The sequence below is a fragment of the Sciurus carolinensis genome, chromosome 2 (assembly GCF_902686445.1).
Source record: "Sciurus carolinensis chromosome 2, mSciCar1.2, whole genome shotgun sequence".
Taxonomy (NCBI): Eukaryota; Metazoa; Chordata; class Mammalia; order Rodentia; family Sciuridae; genus Sciurus; species Sciurus carolinensis.
The window spans coordinates 110,739,198-110,761,416 of NC_062214.1; the positions used below are offsets into that span (position 1 = coordinate 110,739,198).

A 22,219-nucleotide genomic window follows, 5' to 3' on the forward strand; every position below is an offset into this window, starting at 1 on the left:
CTTAACCACTGAGCCACATCCCCAGTCCTTTTTTTATATTTTATTTAGAGACGGGGTCTTGCTAAGTTGCTTAGGGCCTCGCCAAGTTGCTGAGGCTGGCTTTGAACTCATGATCCTCCTACCTCAGCCTCCCAAGTAACTGGGAACACAGGCATGCACCACCATACCACCCAATCGAATATATTTTAGAATATCTTAAATAAAAATATTTATGAATACTCTGGTTAATCTTATTAATTCTAGAGAATTCTCCAACTATTTGTCACTGCCTGCCCAAGAAGATGGAGCAGGAAGCAAGACTTTGATGCCTTTCCACATAGAGAGAGGAGGGCCTGAATGACATAATCCATGTGCCATAAGTCACCACAAATACTCTTATCCCTTATCAGTAAAGATGCATGGCATCTTTACAAATCTGACTTAAATTATAAAGAATAAGTTCAAGATGGCACAATGGTGCATGCCTATAATGCCAGCAACTTGGAAGGCTGAGGCAGGAGGTATGCTTAAAAAGAGAGTTAAATGTCCTTTACAGCCATGCACAGTAGGGCACGCCTGTAATCCCAGGTGCTCCAGAGGCTGAGGCAGGAGGAATGCAAGTTCGAGGTCAGCCTTGGCAACTTAGATCATGTCTCAAAATAAAAAAATAAAAAGGGCTGAGGATGTGGTTCAGTGGTAAAGCACCCCTGAGTTCAATACCCAGGATCACACTCCCACCACACACACACAAAGTCCTTTATAATCAGAAATAGATGTATCTATGGGAGTATTAGCAATGTTATCTCTGGGTGTTGGAATTATGAAAGACTTTTCTTGTTTATGATTCTCTATATTACTTGTTAAAATCTTTTCAGAAAGCCCATGTACTTCAAAAGTATCAAAAATATTTTATCGAACTTACTAACCAAGAAAATATTTTTGAAGATATGTAGAAATGAATTATGTAAAATTAAACAAGCTCTAATCATGGATTTGCAAGAAAAAACAATTTTAATGTTCTACTACTACTAAAAAAACTAAGCTTGTTACTTGAGATATATTTTTAAATAATATTTGTGTATAACTGCTTTAACAAAATACACAGATTTTAAATTATAAACATTTTAGATTTAAATATGAAACGCTTTTAAATTGGAGAGACATTCATCTTTATTATTTTTTCTACTTACAAAAATAATACAAGTTCATTGTTTAAAATTCAAACATTACAGAAATATATAATGTAGATAGTGAAAGCCCACCATAATCTACTATCCCTCCCTGAGATAACCAACATTAACAATTTGGTATTTATAGCCTCACTTTTTTATATGCATATGCTCACATGCATATGCTTTAACCAACATACAAATAGTCATTAACATAAGAAACTGTTATACAATTTATTTTTCTTCCCCATTTCTATCTTATATATCCTTCCACATCCACATGTACAGACTGATCTCATTCTTTTTAGCAGGTACAGAGAATTTAATTTCATGAATGTATACCCATCCCCTAATGATAACTACTTAGATAACTTCAAAGATTTCACTGTTATGAATAACACCAAAAAATGTCAATTTTACAACCTTTGTGTTGTGTGTGTGTATGAAGTAAGACACCAAAATTATAACTGCTGGATCAAAAGGTAGGAATATATAAAATTTTCTTTTAATATATACTATCAAATTGTTCTCTAAGCAAGTTGGATAAATGTATGCTTTCAAACAGTACAATTAGATATGACATCTTCACATATCTTGTTTTTAAAAGCAAAAATTACTTAAAAAGAATATTTCACTCTGGTCACAACATTAGAGACTTAGGTTATAAAATGAACATGTTTTTATACTGACTGTAAATTCTTAGACTGAAAGGAACCTACAGGACTAACTCACTTCTCAAATTATTTTTCAGTATAAATGAATTTGCTCTAAAATAAAAAGTTATTCCCATACCTGGAGAAGCCACTGCGGTTAAAAAGCATGCTCATTACCCCAGTAGTTTCTATACTGACAGAAAATTAGTACTCCCCAACCCCTTGGAGTTCACTGGTTTGACTTTCTTTTTCTATTCTTAAAAAACTTAGATCTGTAGCCCTGAAATAAATTACACAGTAGTTAGTATCAAAAAAGAACATTTGGGCTGGGGAGATAGCTCAGTTGGTAGAGTGCTTGCCTTGCAAGCACAAGGCCCTGGGTTCAATCCCCAGTCCCGCAAAAAAAAAAAAAAAGAACATTTGCTAAGCCCTCCTTTTAGTCAGTAACTAGTCAGTAGTTAGAACACTGGCAAGAAAAAGGTACTAAGGACAGGTCACAAAGAAAAGCCATGCAGAATATGTCATTATTAAATGTTGGAGTGAAAGAAGCTGAACCTGGAAAAAAAAAAAAGAACTTCTCATAAATGGAAACTTGAAGGAATAAAATCTTGCCAGCAAACGAGAAGAAAATTACATGGTATTCTAGAAATTTATGAACCCTGATAATATTAGCAACCTCTTAAAGCCGTAAAGTTATTTAGGCCTTATAATGTGCTTTCACATTCACTAAATCTCATTTAACCCTCACCATAGCCCTGGAAGGCATTAGTATTCCAATTTTACAAATGAGAAAGGTCAGCACCCTCAGATGTGAGGATATTGCTCCCCATCCCCAATATACACACTCCCCCCCGAGTCATACTCAGACTACCTGGTTACTCAAAGTGTGGCCCAAGGAAGACAGCCTGGGCATTATTTCGGAGCTTGGTAGAAATGCAGAGTCTCAGGGTGGGCCTGCATCTGCCTTTTAGCAATACTTCTGCCCCACTCCCACCCCAGTTCCAGGGGTCTACACATTAATTCTCGAGAAGCCTTGTTCACTAGTTCATTATGAGTTTCTTATGAGGCAAAGTCTGTGACAGTTGCAGTAGGGTCCTCAGAAGAGAGACCCAGCAGCCTGGGGAAGGAAGGGCATCATAAGCAGAAAGACAGAAAAGTCTGCAGCAGGTTATTATGTCATATGAAAACAATCACGGTGTGCAGACACTGTACTCTAGCAAATAGAAGCCAACCAATGACTGTCAGAGTAGCAGAGGAAGGCCTAACTGCCTGCTGACAAGCAGCTGCTTGTTTTTCCTCTTAAGGCAGGAGCTGGAAGGTGGCAAGAGCTAGGGTTTTTGAACATGCTCCACTGGCCTCCCTCCTTGCCCACTATAGCAAACTACCTGTAGGCTGCATGCCATCCAACCCACTTGGCTTAGGGCTTCCTCTGCTCAGGCAGTGCAGGGAAGCAGGCCTTGAGATCCCATGCTTTTGTACTATCCTGTGAAATCACATTTGCCTATTTGAGAGAAGAAATAAAATAATTCAAGTCTGAAATCAGGTGAAGGCAAGGCACTTACTCAGGAACTTTAGAACCCTAGAATCCACACAGCCAAAAGGAGTCAGGTGGGCAAGTGACCTTATTTCTATTTATGGTCAAATTCACTGAACCCCAACTGTTATCACTCAGGTCAGGTCCTGGCATGGAACATTTCAGATTCTTCCCTAACACACACAAACACCACACACACACACACACACACACACACACACACACAGAGAGAGAGAGAGAGAGAAAGAGAAAGAGAGAGAAAGCGAGAGAGAGCGCGGGGGAGGGAGGGAGGCATTTTGATCTAGCTACTCTCCACAGTTTCAAAACAAGGTCAGTGGTGGGCTATAGAGGTAACAAAGAGGTGGAATTCAGAGGGAAGAGATCTTGGGTAGCATTAGCAATTAGTCAAGAACACAAGCTACACAACAACCTGCCAACCAAGTGCACCAGAGTAAAGCTCAGTCATACCCACACACAAAAGTGGCCAAGGCATATGTAGGTCTTCAATTCACTCCCCATCCAACTTCAACAGAGAAGGAGCAACTGCTTGTGGCTTACAGTGATTTGGAACCATGCAGCTGCACTCTGTCAAATTGATTCAAGTTCCCACCAAACCACAAGTTGCATAATTCCTAACAGTACCACAGTGTGGCTCAGTGGTTAAGCACCCCTGGGTTCAATCCCAAGTACAAACAAAACAAAACAAAAACAACCTAACAGTACCACATAACAAGAAGTTGGGGTAAAACTCAGGAAATCTGGAGGTGGGGGTGAGAAGAGAAGCAATGTAGAGGAATAAGGGTTACTGAATGATGGCTTTAAATAAGTCTAAAAAATTAATTAGATTGATTTCTACAGGGAATGTTGGAGAAAAAGTGTACTTTTTTTTTAAAGGAAATGCCTTTTCCTAAGCTGAATGTAGGAGGTGACTCTTGGCTATAGCTATACAAATTTTTGTGCTCAGTGTAATGTTTTGAACATACAGACTCCTCAGGAGGAGAACTGAATAAAGAATGTGGGCTTTAAAGAAAGCCTAGGTTTGAATTCCAGCTTAGTCTATGAATTGGGTAACCATCCTCTACTCACCTGACCTCTCTTATCATCAGTTTCTTCATCTACAAAAATGGGATTAGTACTAGTATTTATGGTAGAGTTGAATAAAATTTGAATAATACATGTAAAATGCATATGCTATGTACGAGTACATAGCAAAGGCTCAATAAGTCTTAGTTATTATTACCATCGCAAATACTATATTTCTATTATTATCAGAACAAAAGCACTGCCAGTTGCCTAACAAAGGTTGGACATGGTGGTTCTAATAAGCATACTACCTGAAAATGTTGAATGGCATAAATCCATACAGTCAGGAAAAGAAACTTGAAAAACAAAATGTCAAAATTAAGTCCTTAGGTCTATTAATTTTTAAAAATAAATCATCTTAGGGCTGGGGGTGTAGCTCAGTAGCTCAGTGGTAGAGTACTTGACTAGCATGTGTAAGATCCTGGATTCAAACCTCAGTGACACACACACATACACACACACACACATAAACACACAAGATAAAAGATAAAAACCTCATCTCTATTTTCAAATACCTTGATGACACCATTAGCATCCTATCTTCAGAAGCTGCAAACACCTTGGCATTGTTCTATTTTTTTTTTTTTTAACTTGGATGGTTGTATACATAGAACATTTTATAACTATTTATAATACAGTATTACATTTCATAAACTTTCTTATGTGTTATATTTCATAATTTTTTAAAAGATTTACATTTAAGTGCTAGCACCTTTAAAAGGGTCAGCTGAACTTATGGAGAAAAAATCAGGAGCACCCTAAAGGAAAACAGATCTCAAAAACCGATGAGAAATGATAATGAAAAGTTTGAAATTATGTCAAGTTCAGTATGAAGAAAAGCATCATTCAAATCCTGAAGAATAGGGGGGTTAGGTATAGCTCAGTGGTAGTCACTTGCTAGAACGCACAAGGCCGTGGGTTCAATCGCCAGCACTGTGAGAAAAAGAAATTTGAAGAACTAAAAAGGAATCCTCCTTCTCAGGATTCCTCCAAAAGAGCAAAGTTGGAGGAAAAAATCAGCCATATGGTTTCACAAAAGGTTGTTCCAAAATCTTCAAGTAAATTTAAATTTCAACTCTGAATGACTTTAGCTTCACCTCAACTTGAGGGAGAGAGATAAAATGTGTAAATTTAGAAATCCAGTTCAAAAAAAATTTTTTGTAGACTAGGAAAGCAATAAAAACAAAAAAAGCTTTACAAATATTCTCTGTAATGAAGAGAGAAGTAAATTCTTCTACAGAAGTCTAAGAGGAGACAGCTACATGATATACTCAATCTTCTGTAAGTGCTTTTTTAAACCAAAGGAAAATACTGTGGTCAATTAAGAAGCACTATGGATATGCTGCTATAACCACTGGAAGGAAGGAAAGATTTGGAAAAATCTGAACATTCGAAAATATCAACCCTAAACTAGGTGTGGTGAGCATGCCTGTAATCCCAGTTACTCAGGAGCCTGAGGCAGGAGGATACCAAGTTTGAGGCCAGCCTCAGCAACTTAGCAAAACCATTTCAAAAATAAAAAACAGGGCTGGGGTATAGCTCAGTAATAAAGTAACTCTTGGTTTAATCCCCAGTACCATAAAAAAATAAACAAAAAACCCTAAAGATCCACACTGTCCAGACTGCTGTCATACTCACTTTCATTCCCCCAACACATGCTTTTTTTTGAAAGAAGCAATAGAAGGTAAAATCCATTAACAGGGTAGTTAACACCCAAGAAAGTGGGTAGTTCTCATTCTATACCTCTACTAAGAACTGCTGTGAAAAAACTGGCAGAAAACCTGGACTTACCTTACTTTAAACAATGGAGCCCAAAGGAAAGGCTTAGTTTGTAGTAGTGGGAATGCATGTGTAATATAACAAATCCTACTGAAACACTGTAGCCTTTTTTTTTACTTCACAACACTGCAGTCTGAACATGAAGGAAAACCATCAGAATGCTGAGAACAGCACAACAGATCATGTTCTCAGAGAAGTTTAGTTTGAATAAACAGACCCAAATTTCAAGCCCTGGACTATTCTTCAAACAAAGGGCAGTGATAACAGTCACAAGCCCAAATTTGAGATTCCAGGGTTGGTGGGAAGATTGCAGAGGTCAGGCTGAAGTCTCACATCTACCTGTGTTTTTCATTAGTCAAGAAATGAAACACACATGGAAGACAAATGGAAGAGAGCAGTGAAGTGAGAAAAATACCAAGGTCCAAAGACATTCAAAATACTGCAAGGAAGTAAGACAGTAACTCAACTGATCCAACAGGGGAACCTGCCCTAAATTGCAAAGTGAGAGAGGGGAAACAAGCTTGGAAAACTATGAAATGAGTGAGGCCAAGTAGATGTAGGAAGACTCCAAAAGACAATCCAGAGCTTCAAGAGGCTGGACTATTTTTAGACAGTAAAGGAAGAGATGTGCTGCTGGGCCCAGGGAGAGAAATCTCTCTCTGATGAGAATCATTTTGAAGGCTGAGGGCAGCTGCAGACACCGGAAGGAAGATGAAACAAAGATCAAACAAAACCAGGAGAATACTGAAACTTTTCCTGGTAAACCACCTGTTCCAAGGATCTCAAGACACTCCACAAGCTTAACTCAAGAACACACAGAAGGGTTGGGGTTATGGCTTAGTGGTAGAGTGCTTGCCTAGCATGTGTGAGGCACTGGGTTCAATCCTCAGCCCCATATAAAAATAAGTGAAATAACGGTATTGTGCCCATCTACAACTTACACATGTACAAACGCACACATATATATTTATTTAGTTTAACAGTTTAACAATAACAACACAACAGAGACAGAAAATGTGAACTTGACCACGGTCACTCAACAAAGGACTGTGAGAGGCTAGCCACAGGGGCTTCTGCTCTTCATATATTCTAGGTGGAGAGCCTGAGAGAATCTGTATCAAACACTGAAACACTGTTGTTTCCTATGAGTTCTAAGCGAAGTGGGTAGTGGAATGGTGAGAAAAATGACTGGCCAGGACTCTGGGATATCATCATAAAGTTCCTTACTACTACTCACAGGGGAAATTCCTGCTGATTTGCCTTAGTAAGGCAATGATCAGGTCCTCACATCTGACCTCACAATGTGCAGTTCCATCAAACTGATCCCTGACATAGTAGTTGGTGAATAATATGTCTAGAAGACACAGAAGAGATAAAAATTACTCAAGGAAGAGAGTATACTTTACTGGGCTAGCTTGACATACTTTCAGAAAGAAGTCACAGTGCGGAGTTGGGTACAAAGAAACAGATCTCAGGATCCTAGAACCTAGTCCAGGATTTCATAACCAGCAGTGGGCATCAGATGGAATTTAACATTTTACGCAACTACCAAACTCCATCCTCAAAGTTCTGATTCCACGGAGATAGAATGGGGCCCAGGAATGTGTATTTTAAAATGTTACACAGATATTCTGATGCCTTGTGGCCTTTCACCTCTCTCCCAAGTTGAGAGCCATTAAGCTAGAGCTAATGATTCACACATGCTTTGAAAATGAATAACTTTCCCCCTACCAAAGATTAAAGAGTTTCAACATTGTTCAAATTGAACAAAAACTGAAATTAGATTACTGCCAGTCTTATCTCCTTCATGAAACCCACCTACACAAACTCTTCTTACAGTCACCTATTAAAAGGCTCAAAGCACCACCATATAATCATATGGGGGTGGGGAGGGAGAGGAGAAAGAGAGGGAAGGAAAGAGGGGGGGGGGGAAGAGGGGGAGGAGGGAGTGCATTTGCATTAGAGCACAAGAGTGCACACTCAGAGTGAGGAAGGAAGGATTGGATTTACAATCATAAAAACAGAACTAAAAGAAAATCACCTTGCCCATTGTTTCCAGAGGAATAATATACAACCCAGACTGGATTAATAGTCATTGAAAAGGAATATTTCAAAACCTCCTTTATTTATGTTTTCAAAATTTAACAAATCTCCAGCACATGTGATCCTTTTGTATCCCTAACTTAAATATTGCCTGTTCTGCTTCAGTTCATTTTTGTTCTTTGTTAATATAGAAAAACAACTCAGCTCTCTCCATATAAAAATTTTTCAGAAACTTTAGGAAAAGAGGGGGAGGGTTAGTTACCAAGAGTACACATATTTGCATCTTAAAAGAAAACAGCCTCAACTGAGATGAGAGACAAGAACTGACAAGTGTACAGGATTTAAACTTGAAGGGTATTTACAACTGATAACTTCCAGTTATATTTCATCAAGACTCAGCAGATCTGGCATAAAACCTCAAATCACTCTTTTTCAATTTACTCCACTGAAGACTCTTCTCCCTTTCAAAAAGTTTAAACATCTCAGCTCTCATCTATTTTCTCTGTATTAATTTAAATCCCCACCTCTACTGGCTCTCTCACTTAATTATATATTTAATTTAAAAAAAAAAATATGTATTTTTTTATTTTAATTTTTATTTTTGGTACCAAGGATTGTACTCAGGGATGCTTTACCTTTGAGAAACAACTTCAGTTCTTTTTATTCTGAGACAGGGTCTCCCTAAATTGCTGAGGCTGGCTTTGTTTGAACTTGGTATACTCTTGCCTCAGCCTCCCAAGCCCCTGGGATTACAGGTGAGTGCTGTCTGCCCAGCTTAATCATATTTTAACAATATTTTTTGGGTTTTTTTCAATGTTGGGGAATGAACCTAAGACCTCATGCATGCTAGGCAAGTGCTCTACAACTCAGCCATATCCCCAGCCCCTTAATCATACTTTTAACTAGATCTCTCCAAAATTAAAAAGTCATTAATGAGCAGTTTCTACATACATGAACTTTCCTTTTCTCTTATACCCTTTTCAACTAAAAAGGCTGCATCTCAGCTGGGGAGATAGTTCAGTTGTCCCCAGCACCGCAAAAAAAAAAAAAAAAAAAGGCTGCATCTCTTACTTCCTTTTCACTATTTTATTATTCCTAGTTTTGATTTCTCTTCTGAAAAGGTCACAAATCCTCCTTATCATTTTTTATTCTTCTGAACTTATTAGACATGTTTCAACTATTCTCATTTAGTTTTTACTACTTTAGTATTTACTACATCCTGTACATACTATACACTGTCCTAAAGAGTGTGATGTAAAAGAAATAAAGAACACGATCCCTGACCTTAGCAAATGAAGACATAAAAGAATGAGCAGAGATGATTTTAAGATAATGAGGCTAGTCCAACAAAGTCCTGTGTCTTTAGAAAATATGGAGATGACTCTAAAAATAAAGAATTTGGTGAAAAGGAGTAGGAAAGCAACCTTAGAACAGTATTATTCAAAGTAGGAGACCATCTGAGCTAAAAGCTACATAAAGGTCTTGACACTTCCTTCCTTTGCCCCCACAAAAGAGGCTTATCTTTTTGTCTTCAATTTTTATTTCAGAATTAGCTAACCTTGAGTCACAAGTTTTCTGTTATCAATTACCCACAGCCACCATACATTAGAGGAACTCACGAGGTCAAACAGAGTAGGTCCTATGTGGGTTACCAGAAGACAGGCTTTTTACAATAATCTTAGATAAAGAGCCTTCAGTAAGGAGTGTGGGGAGTGAGGCATCTCTTGGGTACTAGACACCAAAGACAGTTAATACTCTTGAGTGTTAAAGATAGCACTCTTCCTTTGTCATATCATTCAAGGATCATTCAACTTTACATAAATATTTCCTTCATACTTTGCTTTAGGACAGAACAAAACCTTTAAAGCAGTCTGACATACTGAACTCCTAGTAGAAACAGAGATGTTCGATGGTGATGACAGGGATGCCCCCTTTTTTTTCCAGTTTTCCTGGAAAGTTCTTCTCTTGACTCAGGACTCACAGTGCAAGCAACCCTTCCTCTGTGATGTCTTTCCTAATTTCCCTAAACTGACTTATGGTCCCTCCCCTGTGATTCCATTAACAACTTAATGCATACTTTTAGAACAGCACTTATACCACCATGTTATAATTATTTTTTACATGTTGGATAACCACAAGTTCTCTGATGGTAAGGACAGTGTTTTATTCATCACTGCTTCCTTATCTAACAGGGACTAATAAACACTTGTTGACTACATTAATGATGAATGACTCCAATAGTTTTAAACAATGGTGATGGTACCTTCTGGATTCCAAACAAAAACTGCAGTAAAGTAGTCACACTGAAAACTAAACTCTCATTATACATTTCTGCCATGTATACTGTTCCTGGACAAAAAAAGGGCCTAAATAAATTAAAGATTGTTCTAATAGTGCTGATCATTGCCAAGTTACTGGCTATCAATATGAGCATCTACAGTAGTAAGAATGAGTAAAAAGTGTCATATCTAAGACAATTTCTAACTTTCAGGTTCATTCTCCAGTCTCTAGAAAATAGGAACTATGATTATTAAAAGTTCTTTAAAAAACAAAGCATGATGGTATGCACCACAGTTCCAGATACTCAGGAGGCTAAGGCAGGAGAATTGCTTGAGTCCAGGAGTGAGAGACCAGCTTCGGGAACAAAGCTAGAATCCATTTTTTGTTTTTGTACCACGGATTGAACCTAAGGGTGCTTAATCACTGAGTCACATTCCCAGCCCTTTTTATTTTTTATTTTGAAACAAGGTCTTACTAAATTGTTGAGGCTGGCTTTGAACTTACGATCCCCTGCCTTAGCCTCCCAAGCCGCTGGGATTAGAAGCATGCACTATCATGCCCTGTGTGAGAACCCATCTTAAAAAAAAAACAAAAAGAGTCCTTGGAAGGGTCACTATCTACACCACCATGGAACCTTGTGGCAAATTTTGATTCAATATATCACCTGGTGAGACATAAAGAAAAGCTGTTCACCTTCTCATCAAATCCAATTATGGTTCTGCTAAGGGGCAAGGATCTGAATTAAGTCCTCCCAGAACCCTGTCAATGTTGTACATCATCACTCTAAATCATTCACCAGGTTTACTCATCTCTCAAGAGTCAGGAAAGGCAATAAAATGCTACTGTCTCAGATGACTCTCCCTGTAGCAATCCTGTACCACACAAGTTTATTGTGTTTACAGGCAGCTAATAAGACACACAATCTAATCTGATCCTGTGGGAACAAAGCCATAGATTCCCTTGAGGGAGTAAATAAATTTAGTCTATTTTTGTATTACCAAAGTTGTGGGGTTTAACAAAGTTGAATAAAGCATAAGGATCAGATCAAAACCCAGACAAGTGAAGGGATGGAAAAAGGACTTTGCCTTTGGGAAAGACGTGGCTCTTGGCATATAGTGAATGGGATAAGCAGGGCTGAAGGGCAAACTAAGAGAACTGTTTTTGCTGGCACATACGTGGCTCCTAGCATGTTATCACTCCTTAGAAGGCCAAAAAGCTCCAGTTAAATTAATTGAGGTCTCTTAAAGAAACAAATTTGTTTTGACCCCAGGCAAGAGCAATTACCAAGCCAATACTTCAGAAAGGTGTTTAAGATGTTAAGGAATTTCTTTCTACTACTACAGTCTTACATAAACCCAGCTGTTAACACTTGGAGCCACAGTAGTCACACAGGGTATGTAGTCCCATTATCCCCTTCCAAGAAAGGAAACTGAGTCACCGTATATAAACTGGCTTCCCCAAGCAAACACTTAGTTTGTAGAGATCACAGTTGAATTCACCTTCCTCCTATTCATCTCTTCTCATGGATGAATCTCATCACCGCCCACCTATGCTGCTCTTTTCCCTTCAACCTAAAACCAAGTCACTGCCTGTTTGAGAGGCACAGTCCCGCCCATTTGATCTTTTAGAGCCGAAGGAGCGTCTAGCTGTCTTCTTCACCAAGAAAGAGGAAAGTGAAATAGGAACATGGAGCAAGGCAAAGGGATGGAAAGAGGTGGCTATGACTCACCTTGGAGCTGAGGTCCTCTCGTCTGTTTCCTGCCTTACTCCTGCGTAGTTTGATGGATGGGGACCTCAGAAGATTCTTGATCCGGCTGGTAATGGTTGACCCTTCCACAGCCATCATGATAAGGAGCCCGTTGGGACAGTCCCTGGTCCAGTCTTGGGACCTGTCTCAACAGTGGCACTGCCTTCCCACTCCACACGGCTTTCCAATATGACCTCTCACTGGCCTGAGATGGCAGAGGCCACCTTAGCATCACAGTAGGTGTCTTCTGCCTACCTGCCTGCCGCTCTTATACCGAGGTATTGCCCTCCCCTTTCCCTTCATCCTCACCTTTAAGCCCTGCGTGGTTTCTTACAACATGGGAAGATTCACGAAAGGGAGTGGGGGGGGCTGAACTCGAATAAATGCCAGGCCCTCGCCTGCGAGGCGTTTAACTGGAGAATGGCATAGATTCTAGTAGAATTGGTAGCAGGTCTGGTCTCCGTTAATGCCGAAATGTTCCCATGGTAACTGCCGTGTCCAAGGGAGGAGGCCCGTGGGAGGTCCACCGGGGACCGTGCTGGCGGCTTCGAGGGCTCGGTGTGGCTGGGCTCACTATGGCCCTGCAACTCGTTCTGCTATGGGAGCCTCCCTCCCCCACCCCCGACCCTCGGGAGCTCGCTCTCTGCCCTCCACACCCGCCTAGACTTTCTATCATCCGCCTCAGAAGCCCCTGCTACTCGTCAGCGCCCCCGCTCGGGCCCAGCCTCACCAGCCCCGGGGCTCGAGGGCTACCCGGCTCACAGCGCCCTCAGGCATAGCGCTCAGCGATTTCGGGTCCGCTGCGGCCGCGGCAGCAGCAGCTATGGTGGCACGAGCGGCTCAAAACGCGAACTAGCGCTTGGGCCAAGCGAGGGACTGGGAAGGCGGAGCCGACGCGAGGGGGTGCGGTCTGTAGCCAGGAGGTCGTTTCCCGACTGGACAAACGAGGCTTGCGGGGGCGGAGCCAACGAAAGACCTAGGAAGTCTAGGACTCGGGAACTGGAGAGCTACAGACTCCGCACAGTATAATTGTTGGGTACCGCTCTTAGAAGAAGGTCAACAGAACACGACTTCAGAATTGAGAGAGCCAGGCCTTTTATGGTATTATCAGCCTGGTGCCCCAGAGAACTGCACTTCCCACAGCCCCAAGACGATAACCACGCCCCCAGGATGCTAAGGTTGGCATTTGATAGGCCCGAGGGCCGTAGCTGAAAACCTCCTACCTCAGAACTACAAGGTTGAGATACAGCCAAAAAACTCGGTTCCCATTCCACCCCAACGCTAGGATTTAAAGCGATTGGAATAGTTTCTGATCGCGGCCAGCCCAGCGCGTTTGCCCACGTGGGAAAGATTCTTCCGAGTAACCCAATTCAAACATTAACAACAGGGTTTCATTTGGGCAACCTGATTGATCATAATGGAAGAAAGGGGAGACAGACAAGCTTCGAACACAGATTTAGGCAAGCGAAGAGTGAAAACAAGTGAATGAGCTTATGAATGTTTGTGTCCTGTAGTACTCTCTCATTCAGTTAACAAGGACTGTGTTATTCCAGATGTTTCCCTCAGTCTTGTCAACTACCTGTGAATAACCAGCCTCCCCCACCCCCGCCACGCAGGAGGGATACTTGTCGAGGTCACCGTCTAGTCTTGTACTATTTAGTGGTAGTTTTTTCCAACTCATGGGAGTGAGGGGAATACATGGAAATACCATTATATATATTCCTATTTCATAGGTATGTAAGCCAAATATTTATTCTCTAGAAGCCCTAGAATTCTCCACCTTGATTACTACTTCAAGAAATTACCTTATAAAAAGGTTTGCCTAAGCCGGAAGACTTGGGGCCCTGAGTACAGTGCCTCACCCTATCCAGATCTTTGGAATCCCTGGGGAAGATTTACATAACAAGAAGGACCACTAAACACTGCAGTGGGTAGACTTTGTACAGCCAAACGACAAAGAAGGAAGGAGCTGTGTGTACGGTAGTCAGATATTAAAACCAAGGTCTTTAAATTCACAGGTGACATGGACAGACAGCAAAGATGTCACCCCCTTTTAAGACTCAAAAGGCAATAGCTCAAGGCATAAGGCCTCCTATCCTTCAACCATGCATTGTAGATCTAACGGAACTAAAATGTGACTTACACAAAACTGGAGAAAGGAGGCAAGAGCTATTAGCCTTAACTGTAGAAACAAGTGGTTGACTCCCAGAAACCCTTTGCTAGTCTATGCTTGGACCTTTCCACAATGCTAATGTAACACTAATAAATGGTGCCACCTGGTGTTTTTACTTGTGTGCTGCAGACCCTAGCAACTTCCTCCTCCATACATGAAACAAGGAAGTGTGCCCATAGTTAGGAAAAGTTACTAATTCTCTCCAGATCATTTGTGTGTCCACTAACCGCTTTTTCACCTACCACTCATGTCAAGTAAATGGGTTTATAAAGTGTCACTGGTTATTTGTTATCTAAAGTTACTTCAGTTTAGTCCCAGAGAAAAGGTTCTATGAATTACTGTTATCTTAAATGGAAGCTGCACTGGCAAATCTCAGCTCCTGCTTTTCTTGTCCAAGATGATCTAAGATGATCTTTAAGATGAAATACAACTGAGAACAGTGTAATGAGAGGATGGAATCTGGAGACTTCCAAAGCCCAAAACCACATTTTTAATTCTTCACAATTCAAGCCAACCTTTACTGTCTTAAGTACCATATTGCCTTTTGAGATGCCAGTATGGGAATGGGCATAGGCTGTCCCCATGCTTCGTGAATTCCTTAGAAAAATAACACTCCCAGGTCAAGTGTGAATGTCAGTGTTATTCCCTTTTCTCTTCTTAAATACTTGTCATCCCAACTCTCCAAAATGCAGTTGTCTCTCATATATTTCATCGTCCATACACTATTTCACTTTTCATTCTCCTTGTATACATCCTAAACCTGTATGCATGTTTATCAGATTCTAAAATTCTAGATGTCTGTGAATAGATGTTGTACAGTTGTCTTGTTTAGCATTATGCTCTTTAGATGTGAGTTTTAAAATCACTCTAAGCAAATGAGGGGCAATTGAACGATTCTGGAAAACTTAACAAGCTAAACATTTGCTGATCAATTCAAATTTATTGAGCACCTTTACATGCAAGGCACTGTGAGACAGCTGAGACCAAAGACTGCAGGTTGGAAAGAGGATGGATTTCAAGACAAAGCTTCCAAGGCTGCTTTCCTGTTTTAACAAAATCTCCATCAGTACAATTTGCAATGATAAAACTTAATGGTCTAGCCTCACCGCCCTCCACACTCACCTCCATCACTATTACTTAATATTTATATGCCCTGTAAGAGCAGTTGTCATTTTTAATATATTATGGTTATGTCTCAGTTTAATAATGTATCAAATATTTTCCTTTTATTTCAAATATGTATTATTTTTGTTCAACTGACTCAGCTTTAATTTTCCATGCACTCATCCATTCATGCCAATGTAAAATTGATGTCCTTACAGCACTTTCTCTAAAATCAACAATTTTGAGCAAGAAAAGTATTCTGATTCTTGGTTATTAGTCATTCTCCACAGAAGTACCTGAAATGTGCTACCAATACTGTTTATAGTTTTTGTTTTTAATTCTGGGAGTGAGGGACAAGGGTAATCACTATTTTCTACACCTGCCTTCAAAGTGCATTTACCTCTCAATTCATTCCACCCCATTCCATTTCAAATATCTAATTAGTACAGTTAAGGGGAAAAAACTATCTACTAATACAACTTGCAAAAAATAACACATGGATTGTCTGCCTTTGTCCTGTATTCAAAATATTTTCAAGCCAGTTATAGAAAGATCAAGTCTCAGGTTATTTCACAATTCTGGGAAAAAACTGCATTTACTATAAAATTATACAAAGTGAGTAATCTATATGAAGCTTGAATAACAATTTGATCTGTTAGAGACCTCTTAAATAGATTTAGAGTAGCTCAACATCTAAAGGACGCCTTTAATAAAACTTTTTTTGTAAATTATCAAAGTAGCATCTTGCGCCTCAAGAATACTTACTGTCCTTAGCTACTAAGATTATGTTTTATGTCGTTATTCCCCAAGGTAGCAAACTGCCTTGTGCAAAGTGTTAGGCTAGCCTTTCTTCATTGTAGAATGACTTCTGAAACAAATATTTGTCATTGGTTGTACAAAATTTTGAAGCCTCCATGTATGACATGCTACAAGGATTAGAATACCAAAAACCTCCCCCAAATGGCATGTCAAAAACTTTGCGAATGGGAAGGAATTCCTATGATAAAACTATTTCAAGGATACCCGCTCTCAAATAGGTCTCAGGGCATTAAGAATTATAGACTCCAACTCGGCACAAACCTCCCAACACCAAGTCCTGCTTTCATTAGTATAACTAATTTATTTCAGGTTTACACATCCTGCCTTTTAATTGCCAAACAACTTCTGTTCTTGTTTCTAAAAAATAGTCACTTTCAAAAGCAGAAAAGGAAAGATATATATATATATATTTAATATATAAAAGAAAATGCTAAATCTGACATAATTATATTCTTAAAAACATTCCATTTATTTACAGATGTATAAAAAGGCGAATTATTGGTCTACTGAGATCATGCTTCTTCTAAGAGTTAGGGTGGGAGCTCACTGTCTTCCAGGTTTCTCAACTCTTCTCACTCAACTTCATCTTTCATAATCACGTGTAATTTTCATAGAGCAGTTTTTCCTAGGGTAAGGTGAAAGGGTAGGCATTTTTGGAGATTTCAGATTGCTGCCAAGACTGCAGAATTGTTCTGAAGATTAAGCCCTCCTCAAATTAGCCCTGATGACTCCTAGATCCATCTTGGGAACGGTGTATTGGGGGGCGGGGGGTGTTGTAATGACATCTGCAGTCTTCTCTGAACACCTGGAATCATTCCTCATTTCCATCTTTGTTCATCTCATATAAGCACAGCCAAACATCCTTCGATCAGGAACTGACCCTGGCCCATTTACCAAAGTGTTCAAAAGCTTAAATGGTCCTTCTTTTCCTGAGGATTACTCACTCCCTTACTTGCTCCTTGGCTGACCCTCAAAAGCGACTGAACAAGAGCCTTGGGAAGTCAGGAGGAAATGTGGGGAATCATTTTAGGAAGGAAGACAGGGGCTGGACTTCTTGGCTAAGGCATTGGATGAAATCTGCTGGGTAAAGAGTAGAAGGGATAATGAGAAGCTGAGGAGCATTCTTTTAACTACTTCAAGCTTCTTCAGCAGTAAGGGAAGGTTAAGCACTGATCAGCAGTCTATAAAGGCAAGCAGCACAAAACCAACGAAGAATTTGCCCCAGGGCACTTTGCAGAGGAAGTTCTCCCATCCTTTTCAATCTGTTGATTACCAGAGTTAACAGAAAGGGAATCAATATGGAAGTAATAATTCACTGGCTAGATCCATTCCAAAGTTGGTCTCACAACCTAGGTCTGCACAACGCTGAATGGGACTTGGGATAAAGAAGGCAGGGGATATAGAAGAAATACCTTAACCCAGGCACAGCCCAGGCACTGGAAGCTCTTGTGTTAAGTGTTTTACAACACAAGCAAATCCTGTCAATGAAGACAGAACAGGGGTTACATTCTGAAATATAATCATTTAAGAAAGGCAAAATGCAGCAGCTAAATCCCAGTCTATACATTTTCAGAATAGTGATTCTTGCCCCCAGGAGTTTCCAAGAGACCCCTCAAGTGCACCATGATTATTTACAAACTAGATAGGAAACTTCATTTCTATACTCAATACAAATCTCATCTTCTAGGTTGAAAACTTCAGCCTTTGAGAAATCTATGAAAACAACTATACAAAAATATAAATATCTTTATCTTTACAGGCTGTCAGTTCACACCTTGACAGCAAATGAGTGAAAAAGCTCTACAGATCACTGAATCCATGGTAGCAGATAAAAAATATACTTGATTCAAATACTGCCTAATTTCCCTGGTAAAGAGTGCCTACTATGACTTGACTTTTCTTTACATCATGTGCAGGTAACAGTGAACGAAACCTTCAAGCACCAGGAGGCTAATTTAGGAAATATCCAGCCCCACTTTTTTTTTTTTTTTTTTTTTTTTTTAATTTTGGCCACTGTCTCTGGTCTGGGGAGAGAATGCTTTTCATGTTAGCTGTCTTGAGTGAAGTGATTTGTGAATGGGGAAGGGCCCCTCCATGCCTACCTCCAAAATACATTTCTCAGAAATTCCTGGCACTATGAAACAATTTTTTCAATATCCACAAAGACAATAAGAGAGAACTTTAACATCTCAAAATAATTACCTTAATTATAAAAGTTAAACTCATTCCTACTTTACCGGAAGGCTTAAATTTGTAATTCTGATTGAAAAGGCGAGGGAATGAAAGCTAGTTGGAATATGAAACAAACAATTCTGCTGAGTCATAAAATCCTTCACTTTGGTATTTCATGGTACCTATCTTTCCTTATTATTGAAATGCCAACTAAAAACTCTCTTCTGAATCCCTTTGCACAAGTGCACCACATTCCTTAGATTTTAGACTTAATCTAATTCCAATCACTACAGTTCAATCCATAGTAATTCCAAAGTCTCAAGCAGCTTTTTCTCTTTGGGGAGAGAACTAGATACCACTATGGAGCCAGTCTTATTATCTATGCCTTGGGTAAGAGGGGCACCTCATGTTCAGTAATGGATCACATCTTAGGATGAGGGGACCCAGCACCACAAGTGAGGTAACACATTTTAACATGATCAGAATTTCATAGTATTTCTTATACCAGGGCAAGCACCCCTATCCCCTTTCTCCATCATTATCCACCATATCATCACAGTCAAGGAGCTTAGATCCATGACACAAACAAACAGATGTCTGCAGAGAAAGGAGTTGAGATTCAATTTCCCCTCACAGCCCAAGGACAAAAAGTTCATTTCCCTGCAGAACCTGGTGAGACCCCAGAGTTGCCCAATTTAGCTACAATAGGTGCTAATGTAGGCATCACCTTGGTATCCCGGCCTTCCTGGTCATTCCCTGTTAAGTTCACTTTGTGTCCAACTGACCCAACTTTGGCAGCTACAGGTGCCAAACAAGGCATCACCTTGAGACTCTGACCATCTGCATCACTAGGAGGATTAGCTACTTTTAAACCTAAAGGTGCCAACTTTGGCATAGGCCTCCACAAAGTATCTGTGTTGCTGTTCTCTAAGCCAGTCTTCATGTGTAGGATGGGCGGTGAGGACACACTTTCAGGCTCTGTAGGGAGGCCAGATGTACTCTTCCCTCCATCATTAGATTTCCTGTGGGAAGGAAGGGAATCCTTTATCTCAGAGTCAATAACAATCTTAAGGACATCTGGCTCAGAAGCTGTTTCTACAAGTTGTTTTTCATTCTCAGAAAAGTCATCATCTTCCAAGTGCAAGAGGAGGGGGCTGATGGAGTCACTCTCCCCTTGAACATCAGACAACTCTTTCAAACCTGTTCCCAAGTGGCCAACCTGGAAAGTTGCTCTGTTCCCAGGAGACAGCTTACTGATGAAAGCCTGCCGAGCATTCTCTGGGAACTCCTCTGTATCCATAGAGCTAGGCAGTTCAGCCAGGCTAACAGAGTCATCATTTAGTTGCTGATTAAGAAAGGCAATCTCATTGAGCAATGAAGTCAGTGTCTCATCAGTATCATCCTCATCTTCCATGCTAGTTAGCAGTTCACTGGGATCAAGAGCTGCTTCCTCAATGGCTGATGCTACTTTCCTCAATTCCAATTCTATGCTTGAGTCTTTGAGATCTTTCATCTTTAATTTATGAAATGGAGATTCCTTAGACTTTAGTCTCTCCCCTCTTGATTCACTCTCTTTCCATTTGTACCGAATCCCTCTCATATCACCAGTAATCTTTTTAGGCAAGAACTCCTGTGCTTCCTGCATACTGGAAACATCAATGATTTGTGGAAAACCAGAATCTTTATTTGCCAGAAAAACCTGTGCTGGACCCAATGCCATTCTGCCATCTCTATGGCTTCCTCTGGAAGAGATTCTATCCGATTCCTTTAAGGAGTTATCTTCATTTCTGACAGTGTCTTTCAGGTGGTCAAGTGGCTTCCCATCAGTAACTTCATGAGGATATTTGTTGCCACTCATATCTACCAAGCCTCCCTCTGTGGCCAAGGATGTCACATTAACAATCCGTGGCATCATAAATAAGTCATCATTTTCTGAAAAACAAAAATTAGAAAAAGAAGAAAGAAAATTCATTTAGATCTACAATGGTAATTATCCCACCCACTCCCCACCAATCATACAAATGACTACCTTAGGGAACTGTCAAATTCACCAGTCTACTTTAGTCAAAAAGATGAAAGAAATATAACAGTCAAGTAAAAAACCAACCAAAGACCCTCCAGTATTCCATCATTAATAAAAAGTTCCATTTAGTCATTTTTTAGAAAAGCTCACCAAGTTACTTCTCATCCTAAGACAGAAATGCATCTTGACTCTGTTCACCCCATTAGCTGCTACTTTGAGGGTAAAATGAAAGCCAAAAGGCAGCACAGTGAAAGAAACAGATGAGTTCTCTAGAGTGGATTTGGCAATATAGACAACAAATTATTATTAGAAATGGCAAACAAAGTACCTAGGATTTCAATATTGATGAGGATATCCTTTACCCTTTTATTTAACAGAAATTTAAGCACCTGAAACCTAAATCATCAAAGGAGTCTGAGGCAGAAGAATCATGAATTTAAAGCCAGCCTCAGCAATGGCAAAGTGCTAGGCAACTCAGTGAGACCCTGTCTCTAAATAAAATACAAAAACAGGCGGGGGATGTGGCTATGTGGTCAAGTACCGAGTTCAATCCCCAGTACCAAAAAAAAAAAAAAAAAAAAAAAGACACATTCTTCTTTTTACCCAAAAAGGGAGTGGTGCTCAAACTTTATCAGGTTGGTAATATGGGAGTGCATAATTTCTGAGTATGATAAATATTAAAACCAAGAACTAAGATAATGACTTTTCAATATTTTCCTTTTACTTTGACATCTTTTATTCTTCTCTTACTTAAAAAAAAATTAAGAGTTCACAAAATAGTCTCCAGTCCCAGGTAGAAAATATCAATCAATACCACAAGACCAAGCTAAAAATGTTACAAAAAGAGGACAGAGGATTATCTCTTACCAAGGCAATGCCAACAGAACAGCTCTTATCATTAGAGAATACAACCATGGGCTTTCTCTGTCACTGTGAGATGCCAGGGAGAACTTGTTTCACTACCCATGGAGACAACATGACATACCTGATTGAGCTACAGTACTGCCAGCAACTTGAGGCTTCAGATCAGTTTCTAAGAGAGCAGGAGGAACAGTTACCACTGGTCCTGAGAACAGGGGACCTTTTAAGGTGAGCACTTGCCCTTGTGGGGTCATCACGAGGTTGGCAGAAGTGTGTGCAGTATTAGAGGATGAGATGTTTTCTGTAAGGAAGATCAGAAATTAGTTATAGATAAAATATGTTCAATTAATGCTAGTGTAGTCCAGGAATCTAGGAGACATTCCCAAAACCAAGTTCTGACTTGAAAGATAAGAAGTAAATTTCAACTTCAGTTAAACTAAACTTGTGAAGCTTGCTTTTTTGAACCACTTTTCACTGGGTAATGGTTACCTGTTCAAAGATTCCCCCTAAGGGAAAGAAATTATTTGTTGAGGAACAAAGCTAGGGATGGAGTTTTCAATGGAATGCTTTTGACAGTCTAGATAGAGAGTAAGGATGAAGACAAAATTCTATCCCTAGGTTTCCTTTCCTAGCCACCTCTAATAAAGTATTTCAGGTTGCCAGGTCTCAGTTTTTCCCATCTGTGAAATGAGGTAATGTCATCAAATTCCTTTCTTGATAATAGTATCACTGAATTCTGCAATGTTAAAACTAACTTGTGTTTTAGTATCCATCTGGTTTGATATAGTAAACCAAACTTT

At 39.8% G+C, this 22,219-nt stretch overlaps 2 protein-coding genes and 1 non-coding gene across 6 annotated transcripts in view; 1 reads left to right on the top strand and 2 right to left on the bottom strand.

Moving 5' to 3' along the window:
• The window catches only part of Mapkbp1 (mitogen-activated protein kinase binding protein 1), a 51,698-nt gene extending 38,565 nt beyond the window's left edge, over positions 1–13,133 (bottom strand). For 3 of the 4 annotated variants that reach the window (XM_047539568.1, XM_047539569.1, XM_047539566.1), the window contains exons 1-2: positions 12,998–13,133; positions 12,250–12,472 (exon numbers count right to left, since the gene is read on the bottom strand). In XM_047539568.1, coding sequence (XP_047395524.1) covers positions 12,250–12,366 — 117 coding nt within the window. In that variant the 5' untranslated portion in view covers positions 12,367–12,472; positions 12,998–13,133. Of the gene's footprint in view, positions 1–12,249; positions 12,914–12,997 lie in introns of those variants that run through there. The other variant, XM_047539567.1, reaches the window with a different exon arrangement.
• Trnaa-ugc (transfer RNA alanine (anticodon UGC)) lies at positions 2,129–2,202 on the top strand. The gene has a single exon. It is a non-coding gene; the product is annotated as a tRNA-Ala (tRNA).
• A 5,206-nt stretch (positions 13,134–18,339) lies between the features above and the next one.
• Mga (MAX dimerization protein MGA) overlaps positions 18,340–22,219 on the bottom strand; it is a 103,030-nt gene continuing 99,150 nt past the window's right edge. Inside the window, 2 exon segments of the mRNA XM_047537744.1 lie at positions 18,340–20,467; positions 21,544–21,720. Of these exon segments, the coding sequence (XP_047393700.1) occupies positions 19,188–20,467; positions 21,544–21,720 (1,457 nt within the window). The 3' untranslated portion in view covers positions 18,340–19,187.